The 21,211-nt window shown below is 43.8% G+C and overlaps 1 protein-coding gene across 1 annotated transcript in view; it reads right to left on the minus strand.

Moving 5' to 3' along the window:
- Positions 1 to 21,211, minus strand: part of LOC111819030 (DIS3-like exonuclease 2) — a 102,205-nt gene that overhangs the window by 41,897 nt on the left and 39,097 nt on the right. Inside the window, exon 2 of the mRNA XM_023724513.1 lies at positions 7,183 to 7,262. Coding sequence (XP_023580281.1) covers positions 7,183 to 7,262 — 80 coding nt within the window. The remainder of the gene's footprint in view (positions 1 to 7,182; positions 7,263 to 21,211) is intronic.

Consider the following 21,211-nt stretch of genomic DNA (forward strand, 5'->3'; position numbering starts at 1 on the left):
TGTGGGGTTGTTAACCAATGTCATAAAACAGCATGTGTGTTACTGTTACATGAGAAACTATCTGTTCTGTAAGCCTTCACCTGAAGTACAATAAAACATTTAAAAAAAAAAAAAAAAACTGGCAAAGGATATGAACAGGAACTTCACCAAAGAAGACATTCAGGCGGCTAACAGACACATGAGGAAATGCTCATGATCATTAGCCGTTAGAGAAATGCAAATCAAAACTACAAGGAGATTAACCAATGTCATAAAACAATATGTGTACTACTGTTTAATGAGAAACTATTTGTTCTGTAAACCTTCACCTGCAGTACAATTAAAAAAAAAACGAAAAAAAAACTACAATGAGATACCATCTCACCCCAACAAGGCTAGCATTCATCCAAAAAACACAAAATAATAAATGGTGGAGAGGTTGTGGAGAGACTGGAACACTCATATACCTTCGGTGGGAATGTAAAATGGTATAACCACTACAGAAATCGATTTGACGCTTCCTTAAAAAGCTAGAAACAGAAGTACCATACAATACAGTAATCCCACTTCTTGGAATATATCCTAGAGAAATAAGAGCCATCACACAAATAGATATATGCACATTCCATGTTCATTGCAGCACTGTTCACGACAGCAAAAAGATGGAAACAACCTAGCTGCCCATAAATGGATGAATCCATATACAAATTCTGGTATATTCACACAATGGAATACTATGCAACAATAAAGAACAACCATGAATCCATGAAACATAACATGGAGGAATCTGGAAGGCATTATGCTGAGTGAACTTAGTCAGTTGCAAAAGGACAACTATTGTATAAGACCACTATTATAAGAACTCAAGAAAAGGTTCAAACACAGAAGGAAACATTCTTTGATGGTTACGAGGGTGGGGAGGGAGGGAGAGGGGTATTCACTAACTAAAGAGTAGACAAGAATTATCTTGGGTGAAGGGAAGGACAACATACATTACAGGGAAGTCAGCACAATGGCACTAAACCAAAAGCTGAGAAGTTTCCTGAATACAACCAAACACCTCGAGGGACACAGTAGCATCAGCTGGGGATTGGGGACCATGTTTTCAGGGGACATCTAGGTCAACTGGCATAACAAAGTTTATTAAGAAAATGTTCTGCATCCCACTCCGGTGCGTGGTATCTGAGGTCTTAGAGGCTGGCAAGCAGCCACCTAAGATGCTTCAATTGGTCCCAACCCACCTGGAGCAAGGGAGAGTGAAGAACACCAAAGACACAGGGAAGATGTTAGCCCAAGAGACAGACAGCATCATGTGGACCAAAAACTCCACCAGCCTGAGACCAGAGGAACTGGATGTTGTCCGGCTACCACTGGTGGCCACCCTGACAGGAAACACAATGGAAAGTCCCTGATGGAGCAGTGGTGGGGTGGGGTGCAGAACTCAAATTCTATTGAGGGGACCAGATTTAATGGTTTTACTGAGAGTGGAGGGACCCCGGAGGGCACGGCCCCCAGACTCTCTGTTGGCCCAAAGCTGGAATGATTCCTGGGGCCGACTCTTCGGACAAAGATTAGACTGGACTATGGGATGTAAGATGATGCTTGTGAGGAGTATGCCTCTTGGCTCAGGTGAATACATGAGAATGAATGGGTAGCTCTTGTCCGGGGGCAAGATGAGAAGGCAGAGATTGTCAGGAGTTGGTTGAGTGGACATGGGGGGTCCAGGGTAGAGAGGAGGAGTGTGCTGTTACAGTGTGGGAAGGGCACAGAGCAATCTGTGTATAAGTTTTTGTATAAGAAACTGACTTGAACTGTGAACTTGCATTGCACTTAAAGTACAATTGAAAAAAAGAAAAAGAAGAACATGGAAGGAATACACAGAGTCACTGTACCAAAAAGAACTGGTCAGCGTTCAACTATTTCAGGAGATAGCACATGATCAAGAACCGATGGCACTGAAGGAAGAAGTTCAAACTGCACTGAAGTCATTGCTGAAAAACAAGGAGGAGGAGTGGACAGAAGACCAAACGCTACACAGGTGCTTGGTGGACGGAGTCAGGGCAACCTGTTTCGTTGAGCTTTCTGAAGCCATGCTGCAATGGGAATAAGGAGTAACTAGGAAGTGAGAGAGCAGAAAGGGCAAGTATGGCCCATTCTTTCAGTGTTTTTACAGACAAGGGGAAGTGAACATTCCTGAGGCTGCAGCGGCAGCGCTGAGGAAAGGATCTGGAGGATGGAGGAGAGCTAAGTTCACACAGTGCGGGGAGGGGTCAGAGCAAGGGGAGACAGAGAGGTGGGGGTGGGAATGATGGCTGGGGTCTGGTCTTTCCAGAGGTAACAATGAAGCCCAGGAGGAGGGTCTGGCCTGGTCGCTGGGGACACACATGAACCTTTTCACCAGTAAGCTCCAGGACGCCCACATTCGCCTTTCCTTACCAGGAGCAGGTCCAGAGACTTCATCTCAGCCCTTTGCTCTTTAAAACGACTCCCCCTCCACCCCCTTCTACCCCTCAGGTTCTCAAGCTCAAGCCTGGCACTCAGGGGGCCTGGTCTCTCTAGCTCCTACTTCCTCACCAGCTCCTGAGGGAGCACTCATGACAGAAACTCTCAGCAGGCAACAAGTACAACCACAGGGGAAGTCACAGAGTTTAGGAATCTTAAGGAGTTCTTACAGGCATTGTTCCTTGGCTCTGGTTCCTAATTTGCTTACTGATATGGGCTCCTGGGGAGGGAGCTCCTTCATCCAGGCTCCTCAGGGAAGAGAAAGCCATGTAGCCAGGAAGGCAACAGAGGCAAACTGAGCAGGATGACCAGGGTCCCTGGAGTACACTCCGTCATCTGCATTCCTGCAGACCCTCAGGCTGGATGGTGCCCATTTGCCAGGGTACTTTCTTACCCCTGGACAGCAGCACTGACCTTTCTTTCTTTGAGTCGAAGGTTGTACCCTGGGAGATGGGAAACAGGGGCAGGAGGCTGAGCAGGGAGTGTGCACGTGGGGCTGGGCTTGTACGGCTCAGAGTAAGAGCGACTAGGAGGTGAGACAGACAAGAGGGATGTGACTCTGGGTGTCTGGCCCAGGCATTTCACCAAGACCTTTGCTAAATGGTGGTTAAAGTGTAAATTCCAATTTCCAGAGAGCCTCAAGGCTGAGTGGGTTTGCTTGTTTATTCTCATTCATTCATCCATCCACTCATTTTCGCCCCAGTGGTTTTTAGTACATTCACAAAATTGTGCAACCATCACCACTATCTAAGTCCAGAACATTGTTATCACTGCAAAAAGAAGCCTTGTACCCATTAGCAGTCACTCCCTGTTCCCCTCCCTCCACCAGCCCCATCCATTCACGTTTCAGAGCCTGGCTGGGTTACTTCCACCACGTTCAAGATACCGAACAGACACCATGAGAGAACAAGATGCTGGAGAGGTGGTGGACATCGATTTCCTGTAGGATCTGCTGGAAGCCTGAATCAGCTAAAAGCTGGATAAAGGTCCTGACTTGTCTGGCTGACAATTTCCTCTCTCAGAGACTAGAGCAAAGCAATAAATATTTGTTTAACTTAACAGAATGGGCAGCTATTACCATGGGCCCAATTCCAATCAATAAGGAAGAAGTGGTTAGGAGACAGGCCCATGTTGTGCCAGCCAAGAAGTCTGGACACAAGCAGCTGTGTTCCTCAGACTTCATAAGGGCAGAAGTGATTCCAAGACTTGGGAAATGGACTCAGACACCATAAGCTACAGGACGTGGAACGATTGTGACTCAGAAGATACAAGATAGCTGTTATCTAGTATATGAAGGGTTTTCACACGAGAGATTAGACTTATTCCTTAGGGCCTCAAGGGACATTAAAGGGAGCAGTGGGTGGAAAATTATAGGAAGACAGTATCTCAGATCGTTACAGGGAAGGGTTTCCTAATAGTCAAGCAATCTTGAAGAATGGGCTGCCTTTAAGGCAGAGAGTTCAAATGCAATCTGGATATTCAATAAGGGGATGCTGGAGACGTAACTGAAAAAACAGAGGGTGATCTGACAACCGTGGCATTCCCACACTTGAGTGGTGAGGTCATCTGTGAGGTGTGTTGCAAGTGATCTGTTACAATAATAAAACACTGAAGTGTGTGATTTACTGCCTTTATAAATTAGAGTCAATTCTGGGTTATCTTTATAACACCACTCTTACTCATTGTAAAAGCGAGAGGGGTGCAGTTAAGATTCTGTGCTGGGGAATGCTCACAGGAGTGTTCCACTACAGTGCGTTTAAAGGCTAAAAAAGGCGGAGAATTACTGGGCTGGATGACTGGTAGACTGTCTTCTGAAACTGAGACTCCATGAGGGTAAGCAGCATGCCCCCTCGGTCTTCTAGACTAATGATGATCTGCTGGAGAACAGGTGGTCACTTTGCTTTGGTAGAACTTATCTGCAGACTGTAATGTCTAAGTCTCGCACCTGGTAGAAGGCATTGGTGAAGCGACAAGTCTTTGCAGCACATCTGAATGCTACAGAAAAGGAGACCAAGGACTACGTAAATTATACCTGTCCGTGCATAGTTTTCACATAACAGTCATTTGGATGATTTCAATGGGACTAAAGGAAAAGTTAAACCTTTATATTTTCTTTAAACAAAAATGGTTATAGATGATGTAAACACGCCCAGAAAACATGATTTGCTTTTTGAAACATTAAACATTTTTTTCTCTCTAAGCAAGAATTGTCATCAACTGGTAACTAAAAGAACCTGAACTTAGCCAGCCTCTCCATGATCCAAACTGGAACCGACTCTGCGTTTTCATTTCCCTGGATAAATGGCCCTGGCAGGGCCTGCCGTCTGTCACAAAGGCCGACTGTAGAAGTGCCACCATAAAAACACTTGACTGACCAACTCAGACCTTCTCACATTCTTCCCTGACTCCTTTGCCAAGTCATTTTTCTGCCACTCTGCCAAATGAACAGATGTTAATTACTCCTCTGGAACGCAAGGGTGACCAAGCAGATGAAGGTGTCTGTCACCTGGTGTAGTGCGCTACTGGGCAGCCTGGGATTTCTGGCACCTCATAATTTTCTTCTTTTTTAAATTTCAAAACTGTTTTCATTATAAAATTATTATTACCACATTATAAAAATTTGGAAGCTATAGAAAAGAGTGAAATCATGCATTACCCCATCATCCTAATAAAGTCACTTTGCATTTTAGTGTATTGCCTACTTTTCTTCCAGGCTTTCTTTGTATATGGTTATATTGGCTGCATATATTTAGCTTATTTATACCTCAAGGGCTCGAAGGAGCTTATAGAAATACGTATCACCAGACAGGCAGCTAACCTTCCATTTGCCAGGCTGCAACCCCAGAACCATCCTTGGCTCCTCTCCCTCCACTCCAACCAACCTCCATTTCCGTGGATTTGTCTGTCATTAACCCTTCCCCACCCCTGCTGATGATGTCCCATCTCTAGTCCAGCTCCTCATCACCTATGCCCCTAAACCACTGCACTGTGCATCTGCCTTGCTCCGCCTCCACTTTCTCTCCCTTTCCTTCAGCTTGCACTGCTGAATTCCTTTCTTCATTCTGACTGCTCTCCTGTTGAACAACATCTACTTGGCTTCCTCTTATCTGACAAACAGAAAGTATTCTTTGATCTGAGATTTATAAACATGTATAATTTGTCCCCAATTCAGCTTTCCTGTTGTCTCTTTCCCCATTTCCCCACTCGGAGCCTCTGCTGATGTACTTGTACCCTCGACGTGAAGCTGCAGCGTGCAGAGTGTGTGGGCAGGACACGTACCCGCTCCCTGGTGTCCCTGCAAGGAGAAGGGTTCCTGGACAGCTGAGACAGAGTAATGGGTATTCCATTTACCCCTTGGCCACTAACAACCATCAAACTGGGTGAAATAAATGAAGCCACTGTCTTCAAGCATGAGACAACAAACAGAGCAGGGCTGTGATCCCAGACAGAAGGAGAATCCAGGTGGCCAGAGCCACCATCCCCCGGGCCTTTTTCCTGGGGGCACTTTTCAGACTGTGGCTCAAGGAAGTGGAGTCCACCAGGGAGCAGGGCGGCCCAGGCCTTTGCCAGCAGCAGAAATGGCTCAGAATGGAAGAAACTGGCCCAGTCTTTGCTTTTTTAAGTAGGCTGCTCAAACTTTGGATTTTAGAAATATATAATTCCTATAAAACCTCCCTAGGAACTTTTCTCTCTTTATGCTTTATCTTCTTTTCAACGTCCTCTAGCTGAGAATACTGAGTCATCTTTCCAACAGCCATGCTGTTTTCTGTCTCTCAGCCTTCTATCTGCCAACCCGCCTCTATCACAGCAGAGGGGAGATCGCACGCTGACCTGCAGAGTTACACATCAGGGGGCACCTCTGGGATGGACTCTGCCGCGCCTGAAGCCGCACACATGACCTGCTATGGGCAAGTCATCAAAGGCCCCATTAGTGCCAAGGTCATCTCTGAGAAAGATCTGTGCCAAATGCCGTCACCCAGACACCACCCGAGAGAGAGGGGCAGGAAGTAGCTAAGATTTAAGCAGCACATCTAGAAAGGGGGTGGCTGGGACCTGCTCCTCTCACACCCCAGGCTGTAATTTTCAAAGCCGGGACAAGCTAAGCCTCCATCCCACTTTTTCCTGCTTAGGTCCACCCTAAAAGAACATTTAAAGAGCCCCCACTGCTCTGCCTTTTGCACCCTGCTGGACAGATGGAGACCTGCCTGGAATATGTCAGGCTTCTCCAGCTCAGACCTTGGGGGGCAGTTGTCAGGGAAGGTATTCCTTCAGCTCACTGCTGAGCATGCCCTCCACGGGCACCCCTTCAATCACCCCAATGTGTCACCGGATTCAGGTAGAGGGTCCATGCCTTCCGGAAGCAGAGCTCATAGGGGCTTGCTTTCTATGACAACTTACAATGACACTGGAACTTCCTGGAGGGTCACAGCCTGGGATGAGTTCTTCTGCCCTCACTGCCTCCTCTCCTGAAGCCCAGGAAGAGTCCTGGTGAGAGGCCATTTCTTCTTCTCACCCTCACAAAAGTCACCATGGAAACATAATCTTTAGCCCAAATACGTGTGTAGGCTCGGGGGCCTTTGGCAAGTTCAGAAGCAAAGCAAGCCCAACCTTACATATTACGATGCCCAGGGAGCACAGGGCAGCCAGGCCAACCCCACAGACTGCCTGCTACCCAAAATGGCACAGAGATTTCCGTCCTACCGTCAGCGAGTGGCTTGCAGGAGAGGGCGTCATCGAGGTCTCGAGCAGTGGAAGGGTCAATGGTGAAGATACAGTCTTTCCTAGGAAAGAGTGGTGATATCATTAGCTATGCCACAAATGCTAGAAACTTTGCCCCCATCGTAGTGCAGCTTTAAAGAACTTTGAATTTTGCAAACGTGCTGTTAGGCAAGGCGGAGACTGATTTCTATAATCTCGCTCTGGGAAGGGGACCTTCAGTAAAATGTGAGCTAGGGGAGAGCCAGCATGGGTGAAGACAACAGGGCTCGACACTGGCTCGGAGGGCCTTTCTCCTCCTTGTCTGCAAACTGGCACCGACTTCCCCCAGACTCAGTGCATGAAGAGGTGTGAGCTGGGGACTGAGCAGTTTAGATGCGGGAGGCCTCCCAGAAGAGGGGTCTGAAAATTACTCCCCAGAGTCGGTTCTTATTCTTGCTTTTCCCTTCCCCAGTGGCTGACGGGAACCTGTCCTTGGAGGATCTACATGATGACCCACGGCGACTTTTCCTATCTCACAAAATGGGATGTGCTTGTGACACAGGGGGGAGGAGCCAGGAATACATTTTACAAACACCACCAGGCCATCCAGTTAGCCATGATACAATTCTAATGAGAAACAGCCCTAATCATCCTTAGTTTCCATGGAAACACGTACATTTCACCCAAACTCCTACCATCAAACACACTCTGGGCCCATCTGACGTCGCAGTGTTCCTACGTACATCTCATTCTTTATTGCTGGGCCAGTCTCATTTTGCTTTACAGTTTCCCATTTAACACGCCCCACCCTCCCAGCCCATTCATTTGGGTGGAGTCTGTCCTCAGTTCTCCATACCTCTTGCCCTTTCCTGCCCAGGTCCTGGCGTGCGTAGGGGACAGTTCTGCATCCACTGCCCTTTGTCCCTGGCACGCAGGTTGGCAATCTACGCTCCCTGCCCCCACTGGGCTCTCCCAAGTTCTTCCTCTGCTTCATCCAGCACCAGCAGTGCCACTGCCGCCACCCCCCCCCCACCCCGCTTCAGCACTGATGATGTGGACATCTGGTGCTCACCATGGTTAGATCTGCCTTGTTCTCAAAGCCTTTTCTCAGCATCACTCCTCTGCTCCAAACTTGCCTAAAGCCCTCCAAGGCTGCCAAGCTGCTCCGGGCATCACCTGCAAGGCCCTCGGGCCTTCTTTCTCTGACCCGCTACTGCCCACATCCCTTACTCCTATTGATCCTCAACAGCCCTCTCTGTTTCCCCCACACCAATCAGCTCCCCACCACAGTGACTCAATTCTAAGACAGTTTTAGCTTTCAGTGAGTGCACCATCAATTTAACAGTAGCTTTCTGGGGAAACAAACAAACAGAAGACACCCACCAAAATAAATATATGCACTTCAGGATTTCGGAAATGTCAAACTGTTAACCAAAAAAAAGTCTGATCTTAAATGGTAAATGGATAACCAAACTGTGGTACAGCTACACAATGGAACATTTAGCAACGAAAAGGAACACATTATTGACACACACAGCAACTGGATACTATACTACTGCTCAAAGGTATTATTCTGAGTTAACGAAGCCAGTCTCCAAAGCTTACATACTGCATGGGTCCGCTTATATGACATTCTCGGAAAGACAAAACCAGAGTGACAGAGGGCAGACCCGTGGCTGCCAGGGGTTGGAGAGGGAGGCTGCCGGAGTGGTGGGGCTTTTCTGTCGCTTGATTTTGGCGGTGGTTCCATAAATCTATGAATTTATTAAAATTTGTAGAACTGTACACCAAAAAAAAAAAAGTCAATTTTACTGTTCACTAATTCAAAAATAAAAAATTTAAAATGTGATTTTAGAGTCAAGAAAAGTAAAAAAAAAAAAATGTGTTAAATGTTAATGGAGTTCATCAATGGGGGTTACAATTATGGATTATTTTTTCCTTTATGATTTTCCATATTTTTCAAAATTTTCTCTACAGTTACGTATTACTTTCGTGACTAGAAAAATTTAACACTGTAGAGAATCTCATCCAATCAAAAAACAACTGTCCATCAGATATATCGCTTAGGAGGATATTTAGCTACCTCATAACATCTGTTAAAACTCATATTGTTTAATGATAGTCAATGGATTTAAAACTATGGATCTGGTAAAATGAGGTAATCACTAAATAAGAGAGAGGAGAACGGGGGAACCACGCACAGTGGGAACAAGAGCGTTTAGAATGCAGCCAGAAAGAGGGGTTCATCAGGAGACACACTATTCTCACAGTGCGGCGAACACAAAGGTTGAGATCTGAGGACAAATGGTAATAACTTCTGTCATGTTCTAGAAAAGAGGCTATAAACCAAGAGGCCAGAGGAAATCCAAAAAACACTGATGGTCTCTGGAAAGTCAGCTCCAAGGGGCCTGGAACAGGGGCTGTAACTCACAATGTTTCTTGAATGAATGAACATTGGTGAGAGGAAGAGACAGGGAAGTGAGATTTATCCAGACACCACCATCATGGGCTCCAAGTTGGGGAGGATCTTGAACTTGATTCACAAGGTGAAGAAGGAACCGTCTGCTTCTTACTCATTTCTGTATCTCCAGTTAAACCCAGCACCATGTTTACACACAGTGAGCACTCAATAAATATTTGTTCAACTGAACCCAAAATGTCAGACTTGGTAGTGGGAATGTTTTGGTCCTTCTTCTTTCAGCATAATGACATCCTAACAAGCTGAAAGAATGTCCCACTAGTAAAAATCAAAAAGAAGACTGTTAGTTTTGGTGGGGAGGGGCACAGTTTACTAGTTTACTTGGGGGGTTGAGTAGGAAGTTAGGTTTCTTAAGATTACACGTTTCTGGACACACTAAGACTTCTATTTCTATGGATGTGGTGAATGAAGGATGATGCTGTTGTTGTCCGTTGCTGTAGAGTCACCTCCGACTCATGGGGACACCGTGTGTGCAGAGTAGAACCACCCCATAGGGCTTTCGAGGCTGTGACCTTTCAGAAGCAGATCGACAGGCCTATCTTCTGAGGGCCTCTCGGTGGGTTCAAACCATCAACCTCTTGGCTAGTAGTCAAGCGCTTAATGCCCACTTAAACATTTCCAGTCTAAAGCTGATTCAGCCACCTGGGACACAGTAAAACTTTAAGGCTGTGATTGTTGGTCAAAAGAAGACTAATATCTTGTGACACGTGAAAATTATATGCAATTCAAATTTCAGTAACCAAAATAAAGTTTTATTGCAACATAGCCATATTTTTTCATTACAATGCAGGAGTTGAACAGCTGGGACAGAGACTGTATGCCTAAAATATTTACTATCTGGCCCTTTTACAGAAAGTTTGCTGACTCCTATTCTAGATTTTAGGGACAAAATAAAGTTTCCCTTCATTCCTCAGTGTGCTAGTAAGTGTTTTACTTTTTTAAAAGGGTCCTGGGATTAAATCAGCTTAGAAAATGCTGGGCCGAAGTTAAACAGATTTCTTAATTGCAGCACTTCTCAGAACCTTTAATGTGCTGGCATCACATAGTTCTTGCCAGACTCACTTGACCCTGGAGCTTTTTGTTAGAGAGTATCTCCCAGAGCCAGGGTTCTTCAGACAGTACCTTTTAAGAACTGATGAACTGTACCAAACCACCCTGTCCTTGTCTTACGTGGTGCTGTGCCACTGAGCCTGCCCAGAGATACCCTGCGACAAGTCAACACAATGGTAGGGAAGCTGTTGAGAGCTTTGCCCGTTTGATCATTTATGAGCACTTATGAGGGAAGCTTATGCAGCACAAGGAGGCACTCTTGGTCTGTTTGTATCTTACAGGCATGTGAATTTTATCCTTGATTAAGTTTCCCTCTTTGCTTTGCTGCTAGGAAACTCAGAAAACCCATTTGTGACTTGCCTTTAGAGGACTTTATTTGTAGTTGAACTTTATGAACTAACCTTAATCCTGGCAGTGTCTGATTTTCCTACTCATATATTCCTTTTTCCCCATTTCCTAATTTAAAAAAAAAAATCAGTGTATTATATGCATATTTACAAGCTGCCTCAAATCATTTTCAGAAAGAAGCAGGGTATAAATAAATACATAGGTATATTTCAGAATTACAACATTTCAGAATTATGTGTTGAGGGGAAGCTAGAAGTAACAGACATGCAGTATGGGCTACTAAGAGAACTAAGTTCTAGACAGAGTAAAACTCAGAGGGCTTCCAACCAGTATTTGTACTGTAGCAGTGGCCTCCAAACTTGCTCTCTCGCTATGGAAAACTGGGAGAAGCAAGGGAACAGCGAGTGACCCTGACAAACCCCAGTGCTCAGTGCTGAGAGCCAGAGATTTAATCTGTTGTCATCGCCACGATTACGAATCGGCCACGATGTGGTGCATGCAGGCTCCTTCTGGTTGTGGGCCACAGGCTGGGAGCTGCTGGCCTCAACACCGGGGCACCCAGCCCGCAGGGGTGGGTTTGGGGGTGATGGGGTGGTGCGCGGTGCAGCTCCTACACTCAGTTGTTAACACGCTTGAGATTTTACTGGCTCCTTTTCTGGAATACTCTGGTCTCGCAACCTGCAGGGAGCAGCCTGGCTTGCCAACTTTTAGAACCTGTGGGACCAAGTATTTACAGAGTTCTGCAACAATGGTTAGCAAGAAGCTAACCCTGACCCACAGAAAATAAAGTGCCAGGTGGGGGTGGGGAAGAATGAGCCTCCAGCTCATGAGGCTGCAGAATTCCAATTCAGAGCAAAGTTATGTAACCAGGATTTCTGAAGGCACGTGACCCAGGGCTTAGCAGAACTTTTTAAAGTGACAGAAAACCTCTAAAATGGATTGTTTTACTCAAAGCCATTGACCCAGGAGAGTAATGCGTAAAGAGTAACTAAAAGCCTTCTTCAGTCCTTTGAGACCTGGCCAAGAAGCCAGGAAATGACTGAACACACAAAGACTTTCTGTTCCTGCCGGTCAAGCACTCTCCCTCTGACCCTGCACGCTCCTCCCCCTCAAGGCATCGACCTCGCCTTCTGTCTCTTTCTCTCATTTCAGCTGCAAAGGACTGTCTCCTCTCCGAGCAGCAACGCTTCCTCACCACATTGTCGCCGTTCACCTCGCTGTCCGCTGGCCACGGCCCCCATCGCATCACAGAAACTGCCTCCCTGAGATTGTCGTGGCCGTCAGATTACTCATCTTCAAGCGGGCATCTGCTCAAAGGCCATCACTGACTCCTCACTGCGTACAATATAAATTCAACGGAGAATTCCAAGCCCTCCGTGATATGGCTCCAATCTATACTCTTCCAAAGTTAGACTGCACACTTACCAACGTAGGCTTTCTGTGCCAAACTCTGTCTACACCGTCTGCTCTCAGAAATGTTGTCTGCGTTGTTCCCAACGCTGCAACACTTACCCACCCACCTCCAGTGTCTAAAGCCTACCTAGTTTTTAAAGGCCCAGCTGCAATGCCTTTTTCCCTGCAGCGAACCTCATGGTTCCACAGAGGGGAAGTCGCGTCTCCCCCTTGCACTTGCCATGCACAGGACCCGCCCCTCTCCAATGGTCAGCTGGTGGCATTATGGACATGTCTTATCACTGTGCAAGGCTGGGAGTTCCTCAAGGTCTGGCTCTCACACTGGCCTATCTTTGCATCCCTCCCAGCTCCCTGAAGGCACACAAGTAACGAACAGTTGATGGCTGCATTAATGAAAACATGACTAAAGGACTCTCTGTAGCACTTTTCCATTCAACTCTGCCACTGTGTCTTGGGAAATACATTTAGGATTAGAACTCATGACTTCCTGGCGTCCAATCCTGTGGTCACGCCACAGTGTTATTGTTTCCAGGGTGCCCTTTTCTGTCTCATCCCATCTTCTTTTCTCATAAAACAGTGTTTTACAAACTGTGGTTCAGGGATCATTTCCAGACTAACAAAATTTATAGGGGCCCTCCTCTGTCCGTGACTCTGGGCTGGTCTCCTTGCTAGCAAGCACTTCTGGTGAGGAGGATCTGGGTCAATGGTGGTGAATGGGTGAAAAGGAATGAGAAAACCTTAAGAAATAACCTTAACAGCATAAAGAATAAAAGTTGTATTCAAACATGTCTTCAGATTAGATGGTATCATAGTTTACACAGAAACCAGAAATTTTTACGAAATCTGTAGCAGGGAAAAATAACTAAAGACGTAGCATTTCCTCCAGTCGTGTGTCCCTGAGGAGCCCGGCCAGAAGGGTGCTGGGACATTCTAGTAAAGTTGGATGCTGAGTTCATTTTGGTTTACATTCACCTGGCTTTCCTCAGGGATGGAGAACTTGCCTCTCTCAGGCAAAGGGCACAGGGGGATCTCCATTCAAACCTAGGTCTGTCTGCCCCCTTGGTGCAGTGTGGCTGGACCTTTTATTTTTTCTGATGGCAGCTGATGGTATCTTAACACTCTTTGATTCAGTTCTACTGCCACACATATGCGAGAAGTCTGACAAAAATCACAGCTTTTCAGACAGAAAACAGATAACTAGGGTGCATTTAGAGCAGAAGGAACTTGGGCCCCACCCCTGGTGTTGAAGTGATCTGTATGAGACCACATAGTGAGTCTAGCGTAGAAAAAAAAAAATGTGCGGGGCTTTGGGCACCTGACCAGAGGTGTTAACCTCAAGCCCACAGAAGGTCCACTTCATGCTTCACAGAAGTTTAGGCCACGTAAACACAGTTATTGGGTTACTTTACTTTCTAAAGGGCAGTGATGAGACTTGTTACACACAAGCATGCACACACATACCCACTCAACCCTTGAACCTCCTACCCCTCGGTGCCTCTTTCTAAACCAGGAGAGGACGTCCTGGAGCGGAGGCCACAGGACAAGACTGACCTGGGACGGTGGGAGCCCGAGATCAAAGCCCGGCCCAGAAGAGCCACGGCTGATCAGACGACACGTTAAAGTTGACTTTTTTCTCCTCAGTTCTCATTTTTAAAAATGTCCAACTTTCAGGAAAGTTGAAACAATAGTACAATGAACACTCATATATCCCTCATCAAGAGTCATCAAATGTTAACCTTCGGCCATATTTGCTTTATCTTTTTCTTCCCTCTTTCCAAAGTATGCTGCAGAGACCCTGGCGCTTTACCATTCAGTACTTCACAGCATGCATTTGCTAAGAATAAGGGCATTCTTCTACAGAACCACAAGACTATTATCGCAGCCAAGAAGATTAATAATTCCACATCAACCAATTTATAGATTATATTTAAACGTCTTCAATCGTCTCCAAGAAGTCTCCTAGTTCTTTGATTTCCTCCTGAACCAGCATCTAATCACGGTGTGTTGTGTTGTTAGGTGCTGTTGAATCGATTCCTACTCATAGGGACCCTATAGGACAGACTAGAATTTCCCCCATAGGGTTTCCTAGGCTGTAATCTTCATGGGAGCAAACTGCCAGGTCTTTTTTCGCATGGAGCCACTGGTGGGTTCAAACCACCAACCTTTCGGTTAGCAGCCAAGTGCTTTAACTGTTGTGCCACCAGGGCTCCTTAATCAAGGTTTACACATTGTATTTAGTAGTTATGCCTCTTTAGTCACTTTTAATCTATAACAGTCCACCTATCTTATACATATATATACACACACACCAAAACCAAACCTGTTGCCATCGAGTTGATTCTGACTCATAGCAACCCGATAGGACAGAGGAGAACTGCCCCATAGGGTTTCCAAGGAGCGGCTGGTGGATATGAACTGCTGACCTTTTCGTTAGCAGCCGAGCTTTTAACCACTGTGCCACCAGGGCTCCTATACATATATAAATAAATAATTATATAAGTGCTTTTTTCGAAGTATCCAGGCCTGTTGTCTGGTAGAATGTTTCAGGTACTGGATTTACCTGATTGTTTCCCCATGGAAGGAGGAAGAGGGAGAGAAATAAGCCAGATGTGGCAAAATTAATTTCCTCTGTATTTCCTATAAACTGAAAGTTATGCTTGAAGGCTTTACTAGACTCAGAGTGAACACGGTGGCTTGAATACTTGACAGGGATGGTGTGCACTTCATACTACGTCCCCTCAGAAGGCACACGCTGTTCACTCGGTTAAGGTGGTGACAGTCAGATATTTCCATTTGAAGGCTACCTTTTACCCTTTGTGATTAATCAGTAATCAATCTGTGCAATGAGACTTTAAAATCATGTGAATATCCTGTTCTCAAAAAAATCTTTCAACCAATGGTCTTGCACTCACTGATGATTTTTGCTGGAATCAGTCCTAACTTTGCAAGTTGTAAAATAGTGTTTCTGTAATCCTACAAAACCTTCTACATTTATTAGCTGGCTCTCTTCTGTTAAGAAGAGCTTTTCTTGCCCTGCTCCCAACTTTTTTTTGTTTTTTGAGTGTTATTACAGATTTGCTAACTTTTGAAAAATTCCATGTGGTATTATCCATTGCCATTACTATTCTTTTTGATGTTCAAATTGTCCCAAATTAGGCTAGTAGAAGCCCTTTCAAGTGGTCCCCTGTGTCCCTGTGATGTGTCTCCATTAAGTCTTTAAGCATTTCTATGCTTTTTGGCACAGCAAAATATCTCAGGCTCACCCTGTACATTCCCTGCCCTAGACTTGTAATCACCCATTTCCATAAGGAGGTCTGATTCCTTTTTGTGGGGAGTGGTATTTAGAAATCAAGATAGAACACTAAGTATGCTCATTACTATTGGGGTATCATTGCTTCTAGGCCCTTTCAGTGAGCAGAATTAGAAAATACTAGGTTAAATCATATAAAATTGGTAATATTTGACCACTTGTGGCCTAAGATGGAGCCCTGGTGGCACAGTGGTTAGGAGCTACAGCTGCTAACAAAAAGGTTGGCAGTTTGAATCCACCAGCTACTCCTTGGAAACTCTATGGGGCAGTTCTACTCTGTCCTACAGGGTCGCTATGAGTCGGAATTGACTAGACGGCAATGGGTTTGGTTTTTTTGGTTTGTGGCCTAAGAAATGGCAATTTCATGTAGTTCAACCTAACGTACTGTTGAAAAATCATGAGCTCATGCTGACACCTCCAGCTGAAATCTAACAGCACAGGGTTCTTCCTCATCTCCCATTCGGCATTTATAGTTTCCTTCTCCCAGTGAGAAACCTGGCTCCCGATGGCATCAGTATACAAAACAGTTTCAGAATTTGCTTCAGAAATACCACTACCAACAACAAAATCTATTGTTTTAGGCTTCTTTGGTGTTTTACCCTTAGAATATACCCACTAAGGGTATACAGTCAGAGTATTCAAAAGTTACCTGAATTCTCTTCTTCTATATTTACTGATGCTGTAAACATTAGGTCCATTGTTTCTGTCTGATTTCAATTTTAGAAATTTTACTTTTATCTTCCTTTTAGATTTAATTTTCTTGTTGAATATTTAATACGTTTAAATGGTTTAAAAGTCAAAACTAAATAAAAAGTATACTCAGACAAGTCTCACTCCCATCTCTCTCTGTCTTCCACTCCGTTCTTACCCATCCTCTATGGATAACTATTTTCCCATTTTCTGGTTTATGCTTTATGTGCTTCTTTTTGATATATATATATATGTATATATATATATATTTTATTTTCTCACACAAACAGTAGAACACTATGAATTCTCTTTTGTACTTTGCTATTTTCACTTAACAATAAACTTTGGGAGCCACTCCATCTCAGTTCAGAGACCAGAATTATAGAATTGTCAGAGTTGAAAGTCCCTTAGAGATTGCCCTAGTCCAAATCTTATCCCCAAAATGTTTCTAAACCAATTAGAGAGATCAACCCACGTTTTGAATACTATACTTGGAGAGGGGAGGCATTCAATTTCAGATAGCTCTAACTATTAGAAAATACCTTTATATGCTGAATTGAAATCTGCCTCCCAGAAACTTCATAATTCAGCCCTTTATAGCCACAAGCCACAAAGAATTAGCTGACTCCCTCTTTGACAATGCAGCCCTTCAAACATTACTTTTCCCAAGAAATATATCCATTCCTTTCTTGTTCTAAACCATTTATAACTGTGTGTAACTGTAGTCTTTTTCATAAATTTCTGCTTATTTTGTGGTCAAGAACAAATTGAAGTTGTAGGAACCAGCGGAACATCAGTGTGAAGATGTCAGAGGTCAAGAGAAAGAAGGCCAGAATTCTTTGATCCAACAAATATTTAGTAGGCACCTACTGTTCTAGGTGTTTGAGAACACTTGAGAGCAAACAGATTTTTCTATTCACTTACATTCTGGTGGTGGAGGAGACAGAAAATAAACAGTACTGTAATTAAGTGCTACAAAGAAAAAAAAAAAAACATTGGAACAGAGTAAAGGAGATGGAAGTGCTGATTACAATTGTAAGTGGGATAGTCAAGGTAGACCTCAGTGAGAAGATGACGTTAGCGACTTGAAGGCGGTGAGGCAGTGAGCCATGGGCTTTCTGGGGGAAGAATGACTTTCACAAAGTTAGTTTACCTGAAGGCACTGAACTACCAGGCACAACTCAACAAAGGAGTCTGCTCATGGGGCAGATGTGGCTTGCTCCTGTACTCTTTGACTTCCTTAAAACTAGGCTTGCAGGTACTCAGAATGTGGCTCTGGGTGCCTAAGTGAGCGATGGGAGCAGCCCAGTTCCACTAGGACCAGAAAGTCTCCCTAGCTGAACCTCTCTCAAACATCTCTCTCTCTCTTCTTTTACTTCTGGTAGTAGAGTTTTCCTATAATCTAGATTTAAAATATCAGATTGGGGTTACTGTAAAACAGACTATGAGAATACTGATTGATACAAATTAAGTTTTAAAATCGGACAAAATGAAGTGGCTGCTAGAGTCCAGGAAAAGTTACCACAGAAGGAGCGAAGAGCCCCGAAATAGAGTGTTAAAGAGTTTAAACATAAAAAGCTCTACCAATGTACAAAATTTCCACAGAGTACAAACATATTAGTTAGAGGTCTTCAATATGTGGGAAATTTTGCTTTCAATAAAAATAATATTTTTCTACATCTCTCTCCTAGAAATGGCCTCTTGAAAGGACAGGATTATAATAATGGTGGATATTATTTTTACTCTCATTTTGTGGACAGGGAAAGTGAGGGATTACATAACTTGCCCAAGGTCACAGAACTACAGAGCTATCAGTCAGTGGGACAGGAATTCAAAAGGGAAGGGTTAAAAGAAGTCAACTAGACTGAGAAGTTCTATTTAGACACAAGTCGAGCTCTCCTAGCTACACTACTGGGCTTTAGTTCCTGACTATAAGATTTAAACACCCTGGAAACATTTTGGCTGAATAATTATCCCAAATGTCTCTGAGAAAAAGTTTCTCTATGGTTGGCTAAATTGGCAATGGCTTCATTTTTAGGTATAACATCCAAATCTATCTTCCACCCTCAACCTGAAAATCCACATACAGAGTTCTGTTGTCAAGTTTATTCAACGTAAGTGTTCCTGAATATGATAAAGTCAAGTCTCAAGTACTTTCTTTTGGAAGAAGTACACGAAAATTACAAAAAAGTAACCAAAGAAAGAATATTCACGGATATATTCTCACTTACATATACAAAACTTTTAATTTGCTTTGTAATTTCCAGGAGGGACAAATGTGTAAACATAAAGCACAAATTGTAACCAAATTTTAATGTGACTTTATCAGAGACTAAACACAGCGGGATAAAGGCCAGTATTTAATGGGTTTAAATTCTAGCAGACAGAATTAATAATAGTCACAAAGTCAAGGAATAAACTATGTCTAGACATCTCTCCTAGATTTCTATTTGAGGAACAGTATTTTTTTCCTCATCCTTTGAATTCCCAAGCTAGGAATTCAGAACATGCTGTTGAAAGGATCATCATCCTTAATTCTCAATCCATTTATCAGGCTAAAATGCAAATGCGAGTGGTGAATGCATTTCAACAGCCCTGGAGCTCCAAAGAGCCTTCTCAGGGAACATGCTGAGCTAACTGGGGAAGGGTTAAGCCACCTCTATTTTTCAGATCTGAAAACAGTTGTTCTGATATGAGAAGAATCATTACAATGGTGCCAGCTCCCTTCTATAAAAGCTATACACATTTTTTGCACAACTGTATGATTGTTATGGCAACCATAAAAATGGAACTATCATTCTTCAAATTACACACTACCCATACTGGATTACCTACACACGTTTGTTCTTCTATATTACCCAGAATTTCTTTTCAGAAAGTACTATGTCTGTCCCATAGATGTTTAGGAGCAAGATAAAGTGGTTCCTTTCAAAGGGAGAGTCCACAACAATGAATCTTTCAAAGGCCTTGCTCTTCAAGAATTCTAGGGCCTTCCTGTCAAGTCTTTTAATCCTATGGTCACTGGGAGACCTCAGAATATTCCCCCGGGAGGAAGTGGAACTGCCTGGAAAATGTATTCTCAAAATGATTTTTTTTTTTTAATTGAGAAGACGATGTGGAAAGATACTATTTTTAAAACATCGTGGAAGACATTAACAGACCTCAACAGACCTCACAAAGTTCTGTAAAGTACTGAGAACATTTGCTAGACTCTCAGTTTACTAAGGTGAGAGACTTAAATAAGAGTAGATGTATTTTAATAAAATTTGCTGATGAAAATAAAGAATAAACAACTTGAACATATCAAACAAAAACACCAAAATAAACTTCAGCTATGTTTCAAGGTGGCTGGGGACCCTGTTAACACTTGGGCCAAAGTGATTTGAAATCTGTAATTTTTATTAACTACCATTAATGAGGAAAACTAAGTCTAGTCTTACATGTCTTTTAGATACTTATTTAGAACCAAAATTCTGTTGCATTGTTCACAGAGTTGGTTCTATAGATATTTTTATTTAAAGCAGGCTGATAATGACTTCACTAAGTCATTGCCATGATCATTATTAAAATCAACTTTAATAATTAATTTTAATATTAAACACTCAGATTTTGAGATGAAAACATGCTCATAATTACTACGTGTTTCTGAATTTTGAAATAAAGAATAGAAATTCACCTAGTTTTCCTTTCCCCAAAATGAATAAATAAATAAATAAGGACACAGGTCTCCCTCTGAGGTCAGCCAGGCAAGTGAAGCTCCAAGAGCAGCACCCCTAATTATAGTAAGCTCTCAGCACTACCGAATTTATGAAGCAGAGTGCTACTTCTCCACTCCTACTCCATCTTTAGGAGAAGAGGAGTAATTGCAGATGCTCAAGATGGACCCAAGTGACCCCAGATGACCCTGCCCCAGCTGCCACCACCTCATGGACTTCCAAGGGTCAGGTCTCCCTGCACACTTTCCCTCTACCTCAGCCCAACTCCCATGGACCAGTCCTTGCCAAGCCTTGGACTGGACCCATACTTATAATCCTACCCTCTCTTCCATTCCTACTGAAGCAGTTCTCCTCGCTGGGCTCCCAGTCTCTTCTCCTTCTCTCCTACCTTTACAGTCCTTCACTGTTTGGCTCCCAGGATCAGGTTCCTTAGCCATAGCACTGGAATTGATTCCCTTTTCTCAAAAACCTTTACTGGTTTCCAGCTATCCTGACACTACAGTCCTTACCAGGGTGTTCAATACCCTCCATGACCTAGCTTCAAACTACTTCTCCATTCTTACATAACATGACTTACCTTCATTAAAATGAGACCTTGGTGAACTAGTTCTGCCCAAACACCCTGAATTAGTGATTTGTGTAGACTTACCATCTTTTCTCCTGGAGGGCTTTATTCTCTTTGGAGGAAGAAACTGTTCCCTCTCAATTACATACTTTTAAACTCCAACAATATCTATTTCAGTGTCTTGCAAATAGGAACGATAATGAATATTTGCTTAACTGAATCTCTAGTTGGACTCCTTCAATTCCAACCTCTGGAAAAAATGCTGTGGCTGTGGTAGAACCATGAATGGTTTTCACCAAAGAGTTCCTTTACCAGAAGTGCCAAAATATCAGTGAGAGTAGTACCCACTTTAGATGACGCCTTGGGGATGTGTCTTGAGGGCCTTCAGCCATGGCCTAGGAACACAGTTCCAGAGAATTTTCTGGGTTTAGAGTCAAAGTCCTTTGGATTGTGACTATACT

Source organism: Trichechus manatus, unplaced genomic scaffold, assembly GCF_000243295.1.
Source record: "Trichechus manatus latirostris isolate Lorelei unplaced genomic scaffold, TriManLat1.0 scaffold00249, whole genome shotgun sequence".
NCBI lineage: Eukaryota > Metazoa > Chordata > Mammalia > Sirenia > Trichechidae > Trichechus > Trichechus manatus.